Source organism: Mytilus edulis, chromosome 2 (genome assembly GCF_963676685.1).
Source record: "Mytilus edulis chromosome 2, xbMytEdul2.2, whole genome shotgun sequence".
NCBI lineage: Eukaryota > Metazoa > Mollusca > Bivalvia > Mytilida > Mytilidae > Mytilus > Mytilus edulis.
In genome coordinates this window covers 73,345,405-73,366,404 of record NC_092345.1, presented here as the reverse complement: position 1 = coordinate 73,366,404, position 21,000 = coordinate 73,345,405, and the positions used below count along the sequence as shown (strand labels likewise).

The 21,000-nt window shown below is 32.2% G+C and overlaps 1 protein-coding gene across 1 annotated transcript; it reads right to left on the bottom strand.

Moving 5' to 3' along the window:
* Nucleotides 1–106: 106 nt before the first annotated feature.
* Nucleotides 107–20,593, bottom strand: LOC139512902 (natural resistance-associated macrophage protein 2-like). The gene is made up of 16 exons (XM_071300863.1): nt 20,463–20,593; nt 18,505–18,690; nt 17,577–17,699; nt 16,136–16,214; nt 15,573–15,720; nt 14,863–15,001; nt 9,778–9,933; nt 8,919–8,988; nt 8,108–8,214; nt 7,779–7,868; nt 7,037–7,066; nt 6,625–6,845; nt 3,656–3,731; nt 2,711–2,788; nt 1,232–1,264; nt 107–647 (listed from the first exon to the last, which is right to left on the bottom strand). The coding sequence occupies exons 2-16, from the start codon at nt 18,655–18,657 to the stop codon at nt 534–536; spliced, it is 1,617 nt and encodes a 538-aa protein (XP_071156964.1). The 5' UTR covers nt 18,658–18,690; nt 20,463–20,593; the 3' UTR covers nt 107–533.
* Nucleotides 20,594–21,000: the final 407 nt, after the last annotated feature.

The window sequence follows — 21,000 nt, the reverse complement described above, 5'->3', positions numbered from 1 at the left end:
TTGATACCTTTACTAAAGCATGAGCATAGTTAACCAGAAAAAAATATTATTTTTTGTTTTGGCGAACTTGAAGACATACAAAGGCATATTAACAAGTAGTCACAAATTCTCAAAATTATATGTTTTAATATGAGGTATAGAATATCACTTCATGGTATGTTATATATTTGTGTGAACATATAAAAATCGTTCTACACCTACCAATAATATCACTATAATGCGCAAAAGGTCCATAATCACATAAGTTATTTGTGGAATTTTGCATAGTATTATTATAATTTTGAAAGAGACTTTAGAAATAAAACATACTGTAGGTCGTTTCCACAAGTACATAATGCCACAAAATAACAGCTAAGGATACTATAAATAAGGAGAATATTTATTCTATTTGTGAAATACTGGGGTTATTTTTTAACAAGAAATCTTCAACAATTTCAACTTTTGTGCTATGCACCTTAAAGATTCCTCCTCCTACTTCAACCAATATGATAGAAACTAATGAAAGTATCTTGCCAATATCTAGAGTAGATTTATCAAGATGCTGTATTGCTAAGATCTTCCCTTGTTGTATATTTGAGAGTTTCCCTTCTTTCAATTTCATTCAGTATTTTTTCAGTGTCTCGATTGAACTTCAAAGCAATCATCATCTAAAACGAGAAGCACATTTATTTTTAAGTGAGGTATAACATAGCTTTTTTGCTCTGTTAGATTTCTGGATTATGTTAACCAATGCTTTGGGCTTAGGTTAGGTAGCAAAAATTGGATTAATCCATGTTCATATATCACATTATATATATATATGTTATAGATAATACAATGTTTTTCTTGTAGAACACACCGAGGGGTGGGTGTCAGGATTGGTCAAATGAAATTAGTTATCAAAGATACCAGGATTATAATTTAGTACGCCAGACCGTAGGGAGGTCTTTCTTTGGGCAATCCTGACTTCCAAGGTATGTTCTATGACAAGAAAAACTTTAAAATATGCATTATCTGACTTATATAGCAAGCACATATGTTCTTTTTTCTTATTAAGAATTAATTTCGAAACTTCGATACAGTAATCATATTTTTTACATCCTTTCAATCTCCACAACCACAATTCCATCCTGCCAAATTAGATTAAAAAAAAGGTATGCCTAATTTCAATAACCGAAATACACAGCCAGTTTCTTTATGCATACCATTCAATTTGATATTTTGAGCTTAATACCAAATCCTTAATAGTTACCTTTAGTTTCAATACAGTGTGTGGACCAATAGCCTGAAAAAAAACATAATTATTTGCTAAGATTATTTTTAAATGTCTGTTATTGAACACAGACTACAAGAGTACAATACAGAGATGTGTTTTGAGGGGATACCCATTTTCAATTGCCATAGTTAACATATTTTCTTAGTTGAAAAAGTGTGATATCAAAACATAGCTGCATGAGAAAAAAAAACCTATTGATTTAATTGTCTTGTCTAAGGTAAACATGACTGAAATCATTGCTTTGGTACCTGCAGCAGCGAAAACATATTAAACTATAATCAAGAAACTTTGATCTGTATATTGATATTTATGTGTACATGACAATCCCTTTTGGGATTCTGTGTCCTGAACTATTTTTGATTTAGCTGCCACCAGAGCGACCAGATCTAAAAATAGGTCCGAACACAGATTAACAAAAGGTATAAGAATACATGATTATCTGATCGTCTTTGAGAAATCAAATTAACTTGTGACCAAAATTTAAATGGAAATATGAAGTTTTAATCATAAGTTAGTTTCAGGACCAAAATACTACCCTTTGCTCTTATATTCTAGTTATATCACCAAATGCAACTTATAACTTGACTATTGGAGTACAGATTATATTAAGTACAATCAAAACCGTATTGTCACTGGCATAATAGTTATATCTCCGAGGTCTCATTGCTACCTTTTAGGGCACAGACAACATAGTACAATGCGGATAACATTCTTTATATCCTTTCAATGTCCATGTCAAGATAATTATTGGGATCTAGCATCTAAAACATTTTTGAAACAACTTTTTTCCCTCAGAAAACGGCAAATTTTGAGAAAATATCTAGATTTGGAACCGTTATCGATTTTTGTCTTATACGCTTTCGCGCATAACAAGTCGACGAACTGCCCGCGAAATATTAAAAATCTTTTGTTTTGGCCCAATTGACCCCAATTTTGCGGGCATCTTCTAGTGGCATGATTGGGATCCAGCATCCAAAACTCAATTGTATAAACAGACATCACATTCATAATTGACAAAACAATACCAGCATACAAACACATAAGTACGTTGTTTTTTTCGTACATTAATTAGGTCCTTTGACCTGTTTTAAATTTGTGCTTTCATGGTCTTTTATAGCTGACTATGCGGTAGTGGCTTTGTGCATTTTAGAAGGCCGTACGGTGACCTATAGTTGTTAATTTCTGTTTTATTTGGTCTCTTGTGGGGAGCAATCATACCACATCTTCTTTTTACTATATTTCCATTTTACAGCATATTGATTATTTTCCTTGAATCCCTTCCATAAAAATGGTAGAAATTGGACCCATCAGATAAGCCAGTTACGCAAGATATCTACATAATTTCTAATCAACTTATAAAATATGCCACATAGGCCAGATATATACATAATCACTAATCAACTAACAAAAAACGTCACATAAGCCAGATTTATACATAATTACTAATCAACTTACAATATATGCCACATAGGCCAGATAAACAAATATAACTATAACAGCGATTACATAAATCCACCATTGATTTCCGGATCCCTAAGAAAAAATACAAATCATTTTAGATCATTTCCCCTCAAAATTGCGAGTAAACTGCTTTATAATCCTTCTCATAAAACGCGTAGACTTGCATTATGTGTTATCTAACGTAGTTTGTTATTTTTCAATTATAATCATGTATATTAAAATATATCATGTATTGTATGTTTCAGTAAAGTAGGAAATAAATTAAAGTGAAAATGTATCTGCCACCCAACAGTTACAACCATCCAAAATGTCGGCTATTATACAGATGTTTTTTTCTCGAACGCTTATTATCAAATTCATTTGAGCACCTGCATTTAATCTGAATGACTGTATGGTATACCTGTCTGTTTGCATTAACTACAAGGAGGACAAAATACTATTTTTTTAAAGCAATAAGTGTCCTTTAAGCACTTGACTATGGTGACTTTTGCATTTATACAACTTTTATATTTGTTAATTGAGATAAATTTAGGAGAGAACTTAAAAAACCAAAATCATTTCATAATTGATATGATTTGGCTTAGGGACTGCATGATAAAAACACAATGAATATTATGGTAGATTATTAACCCATATTATATTCTAATTTGAGCTAGTTTTTCGTATATCTTATGACTATTGCGTATACTTATCGTTTGTTCTGATTTTACCCATACTAGATCGTTTATTAGATAAACAGTTATTGTGTTTTAAAAAAGTCGAATTGTTCATTTTCACATTTGGGTGCACTTGTATTTACCTGTTTTTCAAGCACATGCATGCATTCATCTTAAAATGGAATGTTCATGGTAATATTTGGATTTTAATGTTTCTAAGTTCAATTGTTACATTTGATGTATTCATGAGATATTATTTTCATGCGAGATATATGCAACTTACCACAGATATTATTACAAGATAAAAGTTAATTCCCATAACTAAAATAGCTAAACCCCAAACAGTAATCTTCATGACTCTACAACAACAAAAACAAAAATGTCATATGGAATGAATCATGTGTTCATTGATCTTTGATGATTTACAAAATGAAGAAGAAGAAAAAACGGAATTGTTGTCATCTAACTAGTCGTTAAAATGTTTTACTAAACATATTTCTAAAGTTCTGATCGCCATTTCAATGGTACATAACCTTCACCAATATGTAATGCAGAGTCAATCCGATTTGGATTCTTACAAATTTCGGAGATCTACTTCAAATCTTCAATCACAATTTTTACAATCTTGCTGTAATATCAAAACTTTTTTGATTTTTTTACACTTCCTCATGCTCGATTTACAGATACAATACATCGTCTCGTTCAAACGAACCTTTTCTACGAAAGCGGGAATCATAGATACCAATTGTCTGTTAAGATTTTTGAACAATCATTCTTTGAAAAGACATATATACACCGAGGGCATCAAAATTATCCTGATGAATGTAAATTTAGAAACCGCATGATCGGACGCATGAAATCTATATAGTGGTTGTTTTAATTTTTTGATAATCTTCAGTATTTGCTTGCATCTCTTATATCCCTATGAACTCAAGATAAAAAAAAAATACTGAAACTAGAAGGTCTGCTTTATATATTGCTCTTTTTCTCGATATTGCCACAGATGTAAGACTTTATTCAGAACCTTCTCAATGATAGAAAGATGTATTATCTTAAAAAGTTCATGAATTTCCATTTATCGACGCACCCGACATTGCTAATATTGGAGTTAATGTGATTCCCTCAAATACCAATTGTAACCTTGATTTGGCTCTTCTTGATAGAGATACTAAATACGAAATTTGAACATCGGTTAATTACTATCGCCTACATATATACCCTATTGTCAAACCCGATCTGGCTCCTTTATAAGTTCTTGCGATTCCTCCTGTTACTATTTGTAAACTCGATTTGTCTCTTTCTAATCGATTGAGATTTGAACCTGTTTAAAATTGTTACCATTATCGTACAGTTTAGTAATGACGAGTAAACTCTTTACACTTGATCTGTTAGAAGTGTATTGATTGACACTAAAATATTGGAGAACTTAGTTTGTCCTTTACAAGAGAATTCGAGTACTCATAGCTCGACACTTTTTATTTTTAGCTCACTTGGCCTAAAAGGCCATGTGAGCTTTTCTCATCACTTGGCGTCCGTCGTCGTCGTCGTTAACAATTTTTCAAACATCTTCTCCTCTGAAACTACTGAATGGATTTGAATGAAACTTAAAATGATTGTTCCTTAGATTATCCTGCACAAAGTGTATGCTTCGATTTTTGATCCGTCAAAAAACATGGCCGCCGTTACTTAAAATAGAACATAGGGGTCAAATGCAGTTTTTGGCTTATATCTCAAAAACGGAAGCATCAAGAGCAAATCTGACATGGCGTAAAAATGTTCATTAGGTCAAGATCTATCAGCCCAAAAATTTTCAGATGAATCAAACAAACCATTGTTGGGTTGCTGCCACTTAATTGGTAATTTTAAGGAAATTTTGCAGTTTTTGGTCATTATCTTGAATATTATTATAGATGAAGATAAACTGTAAACAGCAAAAATGATCAGCAAAGTAAGATCTACTATATTTGGTACGTGCGTTCCTTGCAAGGTCCTCATGCCTGTCGGACAGTTTTCACTTGACCTCGACCTCATTTCATGGATCAGTGAACAACGTTAAATTTTCGTAGTCTAGTCCATATCTCAGATACTATAAGCAATAAGTCTAGTAGATTTGGTGTATAGAAGAACTGTAAAGTGTACATGTCCAACTGGCAGGTGTCATCTCACCTTGACCTCATTTTCATGGTTCAGTGGTTATAGTTAAGTTTTTGTGTTTTGGTCTGTTTTTCTTATACTATATGCAATAGGTCTACTAAAATTGGTGTATAGAATGATTGTAAGGTGTACATGTCTAGCTGACAGGTGTCATCTAACCTTGACCTCATTTTCATAATTCAGTGGTCAAAGTTAACTTTTTTAGTTTTGGTCTATTTTTTTAATACTTTATGCATTAGGTCAACTATATTTGGTGTATGAAAATATTTTATGATCTATATGTCGGTTACGCAGGTTTTATTTGAACTTGACCTCATTTTCACAGTCCATTGCTAAGTTTTAAGTGTTTGTGTTTTGGTCTCATTTTCTTTATTTATAAACAGTAAGTCATATATATTTGTAATAATTGAAGAATTGTTAGCTGTACATGTTTGCCTGGCATGGTTCAATATGTTCAATAAGGCATTGTTTACCAGGTGAGCGATTCAGGCTCTTGAGAGCCTCTTGTTTGTCTTGTGTCTTTCTATTATTTTTGTTGTGTTTAGTACCGATCTGATGATTAGAGCTATTTTCAACCAAGTTTTACAATTAGTTCTTGTGTTGCATTGTTACATCACTGTCTTAGTTTAAGGCTTTCAGTGCTAACAAATTTATTAATGCCCATCACCTCCTTTATATGCATGACCCAAGCCAGGAACATGTTATAAAGTGTTTGTCACTGATTGCGTCTGCCATATATATGCCGTTCTTACATTGTTGGTATACTCATAAGGTAGTTGGTTCTTTTATATTTTTCTCGCACTGGTGCTTTTTATATCTTGCGATATGGTATAAATTTTGTTCATTGATTTCCAAAATGTTAGATCTCTAACTGTAATTATTTCCAGTTTTATTCTTTTGGCCCGTGGATAGTTGTCTCATTAGTTATAATGCTACATCTCTTTATTTTTATATGTATACTGAGTTAAAAAGGGTATTATATATGTAAATTAAATATTTAGGAAAATTTATCCTATTTGTAAAGATATTTTATAGCTTGGGGTGTGAGGCAAACACTACTGACTAGTTGTATAATTTTCTGACTTGGTATACTTTTACCTTCCATTTTTAAACTCTCTCATAATAGTTTCACTGCTCGTAAAGTGTAAAACAGGTAGTAAAGCAAACGGAAGTTGTACACTCTGGAGGACATTCAACCAGTTGTTCATTGCATCAAGGTCATTGGTTGCTATGAGAGCCACAATAATTGTTGGTACCATGGCAATAGACCTAGTCAATAAAACCCGTTTCCACTTTGACCATCTTATATTCATAAATCCCTGAAAAAGAATTGAAGCGATATATACTTTTAAAAACTCGAATACTTATATGGCTGGTCTTAAATAGACTTTCATTTTTTATTGGGATGGTTAAAGAAATGAACACTCGTTTGACAAGAATAAATTTTTCCAGCCAAAAAAAAAGTCACCATGCAAATAATATTTCTTAAATGAAAATGTCTCATACTAACCTCCATTACAAACTGCCCTGCATAAGTTCCCTGAAATATTACCATGTAAAATTAATTTCAAAATATTCTGCAGCAAATGAACAGATTGATGTTCTAAAAGAAATATACAAGACTGTATCAAGATATGGAAAGTGATCAGATTTTATCAATATTTTGAACAGTTGACGTAATGTGACATATTATATATACACTTTGCTTTTTTTTAGGAACGTGTGTTTACTTCTAGTTGTCTTTTTTTCTGTCGATGGGTTCAAATGCACCACACATCATATTATATTGTATCGCATATACTATATACTATTGTATCGCATTACTATAATATGTGTGTGTGTGTGCATATGTATTATAATATTAGTATATTGCTACTATACTATCAGACCTGAGACTGCTATAAAACGTAGGACAGGCTCATTTAAAGACTGGCCTTTATCTATATTTGTGCCTTTATTTATATAAATTCATAATCTTAGGGTTAGACAGACAATATTCATTTTCCTCATATCGAATCTATAAATCAAAAACATTTATAAATCAAATATGATATTAAATATCAAAGTTTTAGTATCCAATAAGTATAGTCCAGAACCATGTATCACTTTATTAGTATACGCCCCTTAATGACTTTATACTGTATATTGTAAATGTAAAACTGTGCTATTGATGTGGTCTTGTGATATTATATGAAACCATATATAACAATTATTTAACATTATTATTTCTTGTGACTTCTATTATACTGTACCGTCATTGTAGAACTTTGACCAGCAGACAGGATACCTATTCCCCAAATGATCTTTACACCAAGGCCGTATTGTTCGTATAACCAAATGCCCTAAAATATTGCAGTTTGAAAAGTCTTACAAAATATATCTAAATGATGCATTAAATAGAGTAATCAAGAATTAAACCTTAATTCACAACTGCAATGTTTTCACTGAAATTTCATAGATATCAATCAAAATTATGCGCTTATAATTTACTGCATTGGTTTTAATCATATGTCTTAGTTAATGCAAAAAGATTTCGTTTAAGGTTTATCATAGAAAATATGTATAAATATAATGTACTTGCAGCATTATGTAAACTGGCTTCCTCTCTAAAAGTTGGACCCGAGAAAGCTGCAGCAAATACTGCTAGTACAAACAGATTGATGATAAAGGATACAAACAATGCTATTGCTGAATATATATAAAAACAAATATTGAGCGTATAGATGAGAAGTATTTTATAATAGAGGCACTCAACTGATAGTTATATAAATTGGGTGCAAACAATATCAAAAATATTTATCAAATATATATTATCTGTAATAGTATGTATTAATTTCAATGAACAAAATGTAAAATCACAAAAAAACTGAACTTAGATGAAAATCTAATCGGAAAGTCAATAATCACATGGCAAAATCAAATAACAAAACACATCAAAAACGAATGGACAAGAACTGTCATATTCCTGACTTGGTACAGGCATTTTCAAATGTAGAAAATGGTGGATTAAACCTGGTTTTATAGCGCTAACCCTCTCACTTTGATGACAGTCTCATCAAATGCCGTTATATTTACAATGATGCGTGAACTAAACAGACATAATAAATAAAATAGTCAAAATATGGGTACAGCATGTATTTTCTGACATACCACGCAATTGAAACCAACTGTGTGAAGTTGTTTTTAATCTTTTGAAATAGTGCGATTATTGTGCAAAATAAAGATATACAGATATCTACTACTGAATATAAGGCTTGCTTAGAAAACGTCATCTAGAGATCATTCGTTTACGTAATAGGGATCTGGGTTGGCTATATATACTTATGTTAAACATATATCGTGTATAAAGATTCCACTTTGTTTAAGATTTGTAATTTAGGGAATTAATTTACCTGATTCTATACTGTTGTACTTGATTGCCTCGGCCACCTCATGTTTGTCAGTTCTGTCAATATTCCTTGTCTACAAAAACAAAGTTTTACTTTAATAATTTCATGAAAAGTTCCAAACTTAATTCAAACATAATATATACTTTTAAATACATTTTTGTACTAATAATTAAAAAAAAATCAAAATTGATAGCCTGTCAAGACCGTCACAATCATGATAATTATTTAGACTAAAAATGTGAAAATAATTGTAAATCTTAGAATCTTATTCCATATAGTCGTGTGAATTTTAAGATTATCTATACGTAACTTTTTGTGGTGATGAACCATTTATGTGATCCGCAGTCTGTGGCGTCCTAATGTACTATTATATTGTTTGTTTATTTCTTTGTGCTGAGTGTTCTTGCGTTTGTTTATACTATCATCTATTGTTGTCATTTCATCGAAATTTGTAACATTTCCGTGTAAGCGGGAGGTTTGGCCATTGAACCAGGCTCAATCCACTTTTTTTCTAAAAATATCCAGTACCAAGTCCGGGAATGTGGTTGTTGTTATCAAATATTCCATTTTTATGCATGTTGGCGTTTGTTTTGTTGCAGTTGTTTTCCTCTCATCGTTGATGTGTTCTCCTCATTTTTAGTTTGTGACCCGGATTTTTTTTCTCTTAATAATTTTATGACTTTTGAACAGTGGTATACTACTGTTGTCTGTATTTAATGATGAATGGTTGTGCGTACTTATACTTAAGTTTTTTTTCTAGTTTTTCTAGTTTTTTATTGAAATTTCTATGGATTTACTAAAATTAATGGAATTTTTTTATTTTTACAATGTATCTATCTTAGAATTATTTATCATAACATACTAAAACTAAAGCACTATGGAGATATATATTGTGTGGCATGATGACTGCTCCCACAATTCCTACTAACTGTACAATGGAGTCCTTGTCACAATTCTCGCACCATGGAAACCACATTCCAATTAGAATGTCTCCTTGGTTTGGCATAATTTTCACATACTAAAGGAATAATGAAATGTATAATTGCAAGTCAAAATCATTTTCTCTGTAAAAGGTTGAACTATATTGTCTATTGTTAAGGGAAATCGTTTGCAAGATGAATAGAGTATTCGAATTAAAAACGGCCGAGTATTGGATCTTTTGCCATCCACATTTTTTGAACATATTTTTACGAAATTGACAGATATTCTTACTGCAAAACTAACTTTAAAAGAGGGACGAAAAATACCAAAGGGACAGTCAAACTCATAAATCTAAAACAAACTGACAACGCAATGGCTAAAAATTAAAAAGACAAACAAACAACAGCACACACGACACAGCATAGAAAACTAAAGAATAAACAACACGAACCCCACCAAAAAACTAGGGGTGATCTCAGGTGCTCCGGAAGGGTAAGCAGATCCTGCTCCACATGCGGCACCCGTCGTGTTGCTTATGTGATAACAAATCCTGTAAATGGTCTAATTCGGTAGGTCACATTCATGAAAGGGAAGGGGATTGTAGTTACGACGTAAGGAACATATCCGATATCATTTGTGAAACGGTTATTCCATAACGGTCAAACAACTCGTGATGGAGTCCGTAAAATTTACGAAGGGATGATTTCAACTTCACCATTTGGAACTCTTGGTTTAATAGCTTCCTTGTGAGCAGCAACCCTCTATCAAGAAAATCATGATAGGAAATGCAAGCACGGGAATATCCTATCAACTGGGAGATATATACCCCGTATGCAGGTGCTGCTGGAATGTTGCTACTTAGAAATGGAATGTTCACAATTGGAAAGCTGAAATCATCTCTTTTGTCGTAAAGTTTTGTTTTCAACCGATCCTCATTGTCAATTTCTAGATGTAAGGCCGACGTAACTGTATCTGTAGTATCCTTTATCTCTAGCTCGATTGGATAGATGCGTTCCACATAGTCACCAAATTTTGAATTATTTAGTGAAAGAACATCATCTATATAGCGAAAAGTAGAGTTAAAGGATATTGCTAACTTCTTATCTTTCTTCCTGAGAAGTTCCTGTATGAAGTCAGCCTCATAATAATAAAGAAACAAGTCAGCAAGGAGAGGGGCACAATTCGTTCCCATTGGAATGCCGATAGTCTGTTGAAAAACACGTCCTCCTAACGTAACAAATATGTCAATCAAGAAATCAAGCATCTTGATAATATCAGTTTCAGAGAATTTTTTGTTCGAATCAGAGTGATCCTTTACAAAGTAGGATTTATCCCTGCCCAAGACAAGATATTTGTATCTACGTTGGCGATTCTTTTTTACGAAGCAAAGCAATACCAACTCTTTCAATTTGTCTTTTAGTTTGGAATGTGGAATACTAGTGTACAGAGTAGAAAAGTCAAATGTTGTAATACTGTTACAAGATGAAAGAGAGTTAGATTGTATGTTCTCTAAAAGATCTTTGGAATTTTTAAGTATCCACATCTGATTCACGCCCCTCTAGAATAGGCAGTTTCACAATAACTCTGAAGCCCGTCTTTGATTGCTGATAAAATAGATGTTAATAATTTAGAAAGAGGTTTCGTGTAGCTTCCAGTAAAAATAAATAACATTGTAAAGTGCCTGTATTATGATCGTAGATGTTACATGAAATCCTTTTTTTTGTTCTTTGTTTACACTACTATTCCCAATGATCAACTGATAGATCGACTTCACTGCCTCATTTAACACAGCTCCTTTATTTTTTAATTGGAATCGTAGTTATAAATTTCTTGTTTCGAGTTATAATAGTAGAACCACACTGCTTCAATCAAAAAATATACTGAAGATGATATTATCAAAATGCTGGAGTTTTCGATTGACATTATATTTGTTGAGTTTGGATGATTAATATTTAAACAGACAGTCGGTAGTCCAATGGGTACGATTTGTGCACACCTCCTGGTCGATTTTTTTTTTGTACTGCATAAAACAGAATTCACGCAGAACCTTCTATAGAGACAAACAGAAAAAGCACCTTTCTTTAATTAAATTCTTTAATATTGTTTTCAGATATATTGATGAGGTCCCTTCACTGAATAACTCATATTTCAGTCAGTACTAACATCTGATATATCTCAGTGAACTTGAAATTAAGAATACTACTCATACTAGAAAGGCTGCTGCATACCTTGATCTTTTCCTCAAAGTTATTGTGAAACTGCCTATTCTAGAGGTGTCGTGAATCAGATGTGGATACTTAAAAATTCCAAAGATCTTTTAGAGTACATACAATCTAACTCTCTTTCGTCTTGTAATAGTATTAAAACATTTGACTTTTCTACACTTTATACAATTATTCCATATTCCAAATTAAAAGACAAATTGAAAGAGTTTGTATTGCCTTGTTTCATAAAAAAAGAATACCCAACGAAGATACAAGTATCTTGTCTTAGGAAGGGCTAAATCCTACTTTGTAAAGGATCACTCTGATTCAAACAATAAAATTGAGAATGGAAATGGGGAATGTGCCAAAGAGACAACAACACGACCATAGAAAAAAACAATAGCAGAAGGTCACCAACAGGTTTTCAATGTAGCGAGAAATTCCAGCACCCGGAGGCGTGAAACTTACAAAATCAAAATGCTTGATTTCTTGATTGACAACATATTTGTTACGTTAGGAGGACGTGTTTTTCAACAGACTATCGGCATTCCAATGGGAACGAATTGTGCCCCTCTCCTTGCTGACTTGTTTCTTTATTATTATGAGGCTGACTTCATACAGGAACTTCTCAGGAAGAAAGATAAGAAGTTAGTAATATCCGTTAACTCTACGTTCCGCTATATAGATGATGTTCTTTCACTAAATAATTCAAAATTTGGTGACTATGTCGAACGCATCTATCCCATTGAACTAAAGATAAAGGATACAACAGATACAGTCAAGTCGGACTCATATCTTGACTTACGTCTAGAAATTGACAATGAGGGTCGATTGAAAACAAAACTTTACGACAAAAGATATGATTTCAGCTCTTCAGTTGTGAACTTTCCATTTCTAAGTATCAACATTCCAGCAGCACCTGCATACGGTGTATACATCTTCCAGTTGATAGGATATTCCCGTGCTTGCATTTCCTATCATGATTTTCTTGATAGAAGGTTGTTGCTCACAAGGAAGCTATTAAATCAAGAATTCCAAATGGTGAAGTTGAAATCATCTCTTCATAAATTTTACGGACGCCATCACGAGTTGTTTGACCGTTATGGAATAACCGTTTCACAAATGATATCGGATATGTTCCTTACGTCGTAACTACAATCCCCTTCCCTTTCATAAATGTGACCTACCGAATTAGACTATTTACCGGATTTGTTATCTCATAAGCAACACGACGGGTGCCACATGTGGAGCAGGATCTGCTTACCCTACCGGAGCACCTGAGATCACCCCTAGTTTTTGGTGGGGTTCGTGTTGTTTATTCTTTATTTTTCTATGTTGTGTCATGTGTACTATTGTTTGTCTGTTTGTCCTTTTCATTTTTAGCCATGGCGTTGTCAGTTCATTTTCGATTTATGAGTTTGACTGTCCCTCTTTGACACAGATGGACGACTGTGCACTAAAATCTATGACGAAAGGGACGATTTCAACTTCCCAATTATCAATTTACAATTTTTCAGCAGTAACATACCCTCTGTCCCATAGTATGGTGTTTACATATCTCGGTTGATACGTTATGTTCGTGCATGCTCACACTATGTGGCCTTCATATACAGCAGATTTATGAGAAGGAAATATCAAAATGAAACTTCATAAATTAAATGGACACCACCACGAATTGGTTGATCTATACGATGTGTCCTTGTCTAAACTAACTTGCGACATTCTTACCACGTCTTATATTAGGGTTTAACAACTTCATTAGCTGATCTGCTAAGTACCTAATGTGGCCTATTCCCGAAAGTGACTGTTTTGCTGATTGTGAATTTGCATTGTTATCATACGTGTCTCGGTATTTATACATCCAACATTCATGTATTTAGTTATGATGTTCTTTTTGAAACTCTGGTAGGATATTGTGTTATGACTGTTTTATTTCCATTTTTAGTTTCTATATGTTTGCCGTAGTTAAGATAAATAATCAGCTAATTGATTCAGATCATTTTTTTTCTTTTAAACAACTATATGCAGAGGATTAATTTGTTTTTACACAGTTTTGATTTAGAAGTAGCACCTACTATATGGATGGAAAACACAAAAAATATACCAGTTCTAACACAATTCTATATTAATATTCAGAAAATACATGAAATAACATCTTTATAAACTTGATGCAATTGTATGTTCTATTTTTAGAGATTTACATAAACTCATCGTAGATACCAGGACTAAAAAATATCACTTACGCCAGACGCACGTTTCGTCTACAAAAGACTCATCAGTGACTCTCGAATGAAAAAATGTTCAAAAGGACAAATAAATTACGAAGTTGAAGAGCATTGAGGACCAAAAATTTCTAAAAGTTTTGCCAAATACAGCTAAGGTAATATATTCCGGAGGTAGAAAAGCCTTAGTATTACAAAAATCCCGCAAAGTTTTGTTAATAGTTAATTTATCATTATGAACATATCAATGATAACTCAAGTCAACACAAAAGTGCTGACTACTGGGCTTACATAAACTCATCATAGATACCAGGACTAAATTTAGTATATACGCCAGACGCGCGTTTCGTCTACAAAAGACTCATCAGTGACGCTCGAATCCAAAAACGTTGTCGAATCAAAAAAAGTTATGATGTCACTTTTTGTGGCGTTGAAACTTTCGTGTGTGACGCACTATATAGTTGATGTGTTTCTCTCTCTTTTTGTTTGTGACACGGATTTGATTAAACTTAATCGATTTATGACTATTGAACAGTGGTATACTACTGTTGCCATTATTTCCTGCTCTTCTTCTCTTTGATATTAACAAATATTACTTACAATATAGAGAAATGTTACAGCCATTGTTGTGATGAGAGCGCCAAAGAAGGCTTCTAATTTCCTCAGCCCTGCACTTTCCAGAAATAGAAATGTGAAGGTATCAACACCAGTTATTAACACACCTGCCCATATAGGTATTCTGAAATAAAAATTTGTAAAATGAATAAAAGGACATACGTGTTAAAAATTAATAAAACGCTAACCAAGCACACAAAGACGCCTAGAGGTGAGCATATTTTGGTTGAGACATATGATCATGTAGGTACTGCAATATGATTATTTGTAACTGCACATCGTGGATAACAGGTTTTTTCGTAATAAATCACATTTTATGTGGAATTCTGTGAATTGATATATTATTTCAATTATAACTGTAGTATTATGTGCTGCTAACTATAGTTCCGTGTTCTGTCAAACTTAGCTTTTATATCTCGAGCTGCTAATTGTAGTATCATTTTTTGCTGATAATAATAAATTATGTGCTGCAGCAGACTGCTAATTGTAGTAGTATGCGCTTCTAATATTTATCAGCACTTACAGAGTTAATAGTTCCTCTATTTCGCTAATGGTAATACATTGTAATGCTGATTCCTTCATAAGAGTGTAAATTCATCCATTGATATGTGTATTTAAGCAATCAAAATAGCTAACAATATGTCTTATATGTAAATTAAAACGATTATCATTAAATAAATAAAATCATTGCTTACTTGTGATTGGATAATAGATTTAAAGCAATAGCTGATCCTATGACTTCTTGTATATCGCTTCCAACGATGGCGATTTCTACCATTAACCACAAAGTAATACGAGGAAACATTGGATATTCTAGATGACACACTTGTGCTAGATTCATACCTGAAAAGTTCATATACAAAATGTTCTTACTCATTGAAGTCAAGCTTATACTACTATTTCCATATACTAGTAGTAGTCTCAGTATGGTGCGTATCAATTTGTTTATTTGAGTCATGGCATTTCTTAATATTGATAAAATGAGGTGTGATTTACTCAGTCAGAGAGAAAGACAACAACCCTTTGATACAAGAAGTCAAACATCTAGGTAGAGGCCAACATACGCGCTATTCAACAGCAGACAAGTGGATTTTCTTATGAAGTAAATTTTGTTTGTTGACAGTCTCATGATTTTCAAGTATCTTACAATCTTTACCGAGATATACATCGTACACTGTAATAAGATCACATTTAGTATTAACATGAAATCACTATATAATTAATTAGGTATTATACAGCAAAATTGTGTCGATCATACCTGTAACGCATCCTAATCTTGCTGCCAAAAGTTGAAGTATCAGCCCGAGTACTGTGGACCACATTAACACCCATATCAACTGAAACAATTAACAATTCTATAAATAACTAAAACACATAGTAAGTGATATTCTTCCTTCGGCTTTTAATTTAGTAACTTGGTTATTAACAATACACAGAATGAATTGTATATAAATAGTAACATAACCAAAATACAAACTCCGAGGTAAATTCAATCATACGGCAAAATCAAAAGCTTAAACACATCATACGAATCGTTAACAACTGTTATATTACAGACTTGGTACAGGCATTTTCTTGTGTATAAAACGTCGGATTAAACCTGGGTTTGAAGTTTGCTTTACCTCTCACGTGTATGACAGTCGGACAAATTGCATTATATTTTGACAACATTATGTGAACAAAACAAACAGACATAATAGGTAAAAATGTCAAAAAAAGGGGTACAGCAGTCAACATAGTGTTAAAATCCTAATCATTATCAAAACAAACAAATTTGTCAGCAAAGAAAAACAAAATTTTAAAAGGCATATACAAAGCACATTAACAAAAACGATGACAAGAATACAAACATTAACCATAGCACATTCACACAATGACAGCTAGGATGTATAAGTACCGAGCCACGTATAATGGATATTACTAAACAATGAACTAAACAGTAAAAGTAATAATTTACACAAAGACAAATAAAATAATACTATAAAACGTTATTAAATTGAGAAACAACGTCAGTATCAAGAATCTATACTTCAAGACCGTCCTGTTTTATTTGTGAAGTTGATACTGAATGTATATAAACAAGATCTTGGTATCTGCAGATGAACTTTTTTTTTAGAAAAAGGACTAGACGTCTTTGACAAACCCCTGGTTAATAAACTTTCTTATTAGACACTGTTGATGTAAGTAGCAGCTGCAAGCTCTTAAATACCGAATGAGTTGGGAAATGTATATCCCATATATAGGTGAAGTTGGTATATTGCTACTAAGGTTGGGGTGATTAAACTCGTCTCGTTTATCATAGATTTTGGTACTTGGATGACCGCTTATGTCAAATTCGAGTTATAATTAATAACATTATGTATGATCTTTTGCGATATGTATTGAAGGGTTTCTATAGAAGTTCTACAAATTCTACAAAAAATGAGTTAGCTTTAAAATCATAACATTTTTTCAATTAACCAGATATTATGCGACAAAATGGTTGCCTAAGTACCAAACTCATACATAATAGAAACTTCTTAATAATATAATATATACAGTTGCTTACTTTTAAATTATGCGCGTTGTCTCATAAGCAAAAATACCACATCTTTCTGATATTTATATAAAACTGCTTGCTTACTCGCGGTTATGTATCAGTGCTATACAATAGTTAATACATGTATATTTAAGTATTTTGATAGAAAATACCATTTTACCTTGTATTTAGCAATAGCACCAGCTTGTAAATCAGATTCTATGTTACCTGGATCAAGGTATGCTATACTCATTAGAAACCCCGGTCCTGTAAAGGCCCACAATTTCTTAAAACTGAAAGATTTCTGAAAAAAAAAAAACACATTTAAAAAAAAAGATGATTACATTATAACTATATATTCAGATCTTTAAACAAAACAAACCTTATGTATTGTTAAAAACTAAAAACTCACCAATAAAACAACGTTTAATTCAAAAGAAATCAAATGTGTACACGTTCTAGTCAATTTTATCAACGTGTGTGTTTTAGTTGTTTTGTTTATGCTTCCATTGATATTAAATTTAAAAAAAGGCTTTTGATAGCATAAATAAAAATACATGTATTTCGAACGGGCTTAGCACTACAGAATTTTTTATGGGTCCTCATATACAGTGTAATTATACAAATGCGATTAAGTAGGAAATTTTACTATTTCAACATTGGTTTTATATTATTATGCTTCCATTGATACTTAAAAAAACATGTAATAGCATAAATAGCATAAATAGAACTATACGGGCTTGGCATTACAAAATTGCTGATGGGAGCTGATATACGATGTATTTATACAATTGCTGATATCTTCTTAATAGATGTCAAGATATTTCATACTGTATGATTTCTTTACAGTGAACTTAAATCATATATTATAGTCTTTTATAATTTTATATAAGAAATTGTGGGCTCTCTATTTTTTTTATATATATAGTCTGCACCTAATGTAATGTTGCACAGTTAATGATTGAGAGATGAGACTTTAAAATGAAACATAGAACTGAAAAGTGAATCATGTTAACGTACTGACTCAAAGACCTTGAGATCTAAACATAAACTTTTGAGAATATGTGAGAGTTTTAGGATTTTGTCAATGCTTGTCTTAAACTACTTACATCCTTTGTTACAGGTATTTTGACCTGTCCTGGAGTTATTTCAAATCCTTTTGAAGCTTCATAATCATTTGCAGGGTTTTGCACATCTAATGAACTTATATAATTATTAGCATATATTTCGTTCACTATCGGAGTTCTATCCTCTTCTGCCATGCTGAATCTTAAACTTTTCAGCTAACGCAATATCTGTAAAAGAGATGGATTTCAGTTTTTCAGCTAGTAATATTTTCCGAGCAATTTGTATTCATATAGTTTTTAACCGGTCCGTCCGTCAACCATTTTGGTTTCCTGGTGTTAGAATGGATAATTGTTATATAATTACTTGGATAATAGGTCATAATAACTGAAATCCGAGTATTTTTTATTTTGTAATAAATAACATGAAAGTCCAAAACAATAACAGAAAAGAATCATTCAGGTATAAAAGTATCAAAATATGGTAAAAGGTCTTCCCATCTATTAGGGAAAAGTGGTCGTGACATTTTAGTATCAAATGAAAATCATTGTTTTATTTAATTCTCTGCAGTTATTTCACAAAAAGAAAGAGAGATAGCATGCCTGGTACACATAAAAAAAAGAAGATGTGGAATATATGATTGCCAAATGAGACAACTCTCCACAAGAGACCAAAAGACAGAAAAATTAACATGTATATTAAAATAAACAATACTAAAACTTTTAAACTAGGGTGAGCACATACAAGTTAATCACTATATTTGCAAGAGTTGATTTGCATCGTCGTCGATGAAAGATATAATGTACGTATGTATCTCTTCTTAGGAAAAACGTCATCTTCATATGATAACCCTCAATCTACAACACATGTCGCTATTGATTAGGATATCTTCCCAGAGACGCTCAAATAAAAGTAAGTAAGAAACATACATATAGATAGTCTTAATTTTATATTATTGACAAAGGTGCTTATAATTACTTTTAATTACTTTTAAAATGTCCCGAAGTACCAGTAACCTGACCAGTTTTTGACCACATGCAGTTTGTATGTTGTCCAACTTCCACAAAGAACATTGATTTTTTATTTATTAGTTGTTATTGGCTTTGAAATAACTATCAGTCACTGCGAGTAGTGCCAGATATGTACCGTGGCTTGGTGTTATTTTGTGGTTAGGGATGGGGGTAACTATCCTGCAACTCTCGTTTTTGTTTGATGTTTTTCTCTGTATTGATTTAATGAGTTAATCCTCTTTCAACTGATTTTCATAGTTTGTTCTTATGTTTTGCTATGACACCACTGTAACCAGAAGAGAAGAATAGTGTGCTCACAAACAGGTCTTATATTTAACATTATTGTGCCTGTGCCAAGTCAGGAGCCTGCAGTCCAGCGGTTGTTAGTTCATGCCAGTTTGTCATATTTGTTTTCCAAAATTTTGTATTGTTATAAATTATGCGGTTAGTTTTCTGAAATGAATTGTTTCATATTTTTCATGTCGTGGCCTTTTATAGCTGACTGTACATTATGGGTTTTTCTCATTGTTGAAGTCCTTGCGGTTGCCTATAATTGTATACTGCCACTTAAATTGTACGTAGATGGATAGTTGTCTTATTGCCAATCATACTACATCTCCTTATTTAAATAACCTCAATCATAATAAATGGCATCTGTTTTTCATTTGTGGTAGTGTAACAAAACCTAGGCCAACTTATCGATCTTTTTAAGATTTGATTTATTCGGGTCTACGATTTTCTTAGATCGACTGGCTTTGTGAGTGTAGCTCAGTATGGGTGTAACAAATCCTCAGATCGGCATATTCGTGAAAATCACAATTGCATTTCATAAAAATTGAGCAATTTTGTAGTCTGAAATTTCAAATAGCTTAAAGTATGCATATGCAAAAGTAAATTACTGTAAAGTTATTCAATAGCAATGCAAGGATGATTATTTTTCTAAAAAAAAAAGAAGAAATGTAGAAATATTCTCAGTTGTTCAAACAACTTACCTCAGAGTTCACATCACTTCACAGAAGGTCAGAATCCAATCTAATGATATATTTTGGAGGTAAAATATTAAAAGCAGCAAAATCCGACAATATGTAAAACTTCAGTTATGCTTATCATTAAAATAATCAGCAAAGCAAAATAAAACAATAAAAAGTTTAGTTCAAATATCGACGACTGAATACACGTGATATCGGTTATCTAGTACACTGGTTATATCACTGGTCATTTATTTGCATAATCATCACAGATCAAAGTTTCATTTGTAATAATCTCAGTTACTCTGTCGCTATCGACAAATTTAGGTTAATCTACCAAAACAGTAAAAAATGGTGAATAAGTACAAACAAAATTGCGTCATAGACAAATATGTAGTCTTATTTTTCCATACCTTTCATATTCGTTAAAATCGGGTGGTTTCATATGCACATAAAAAAAAAAATTGAAGTCATTTTTGTTTTCAAAAATATTTATTTTCATGATTTTTTTTAGCAATTAAGCTTTTATCTTTGATGATTTATTGCGACAAAGAATACATAT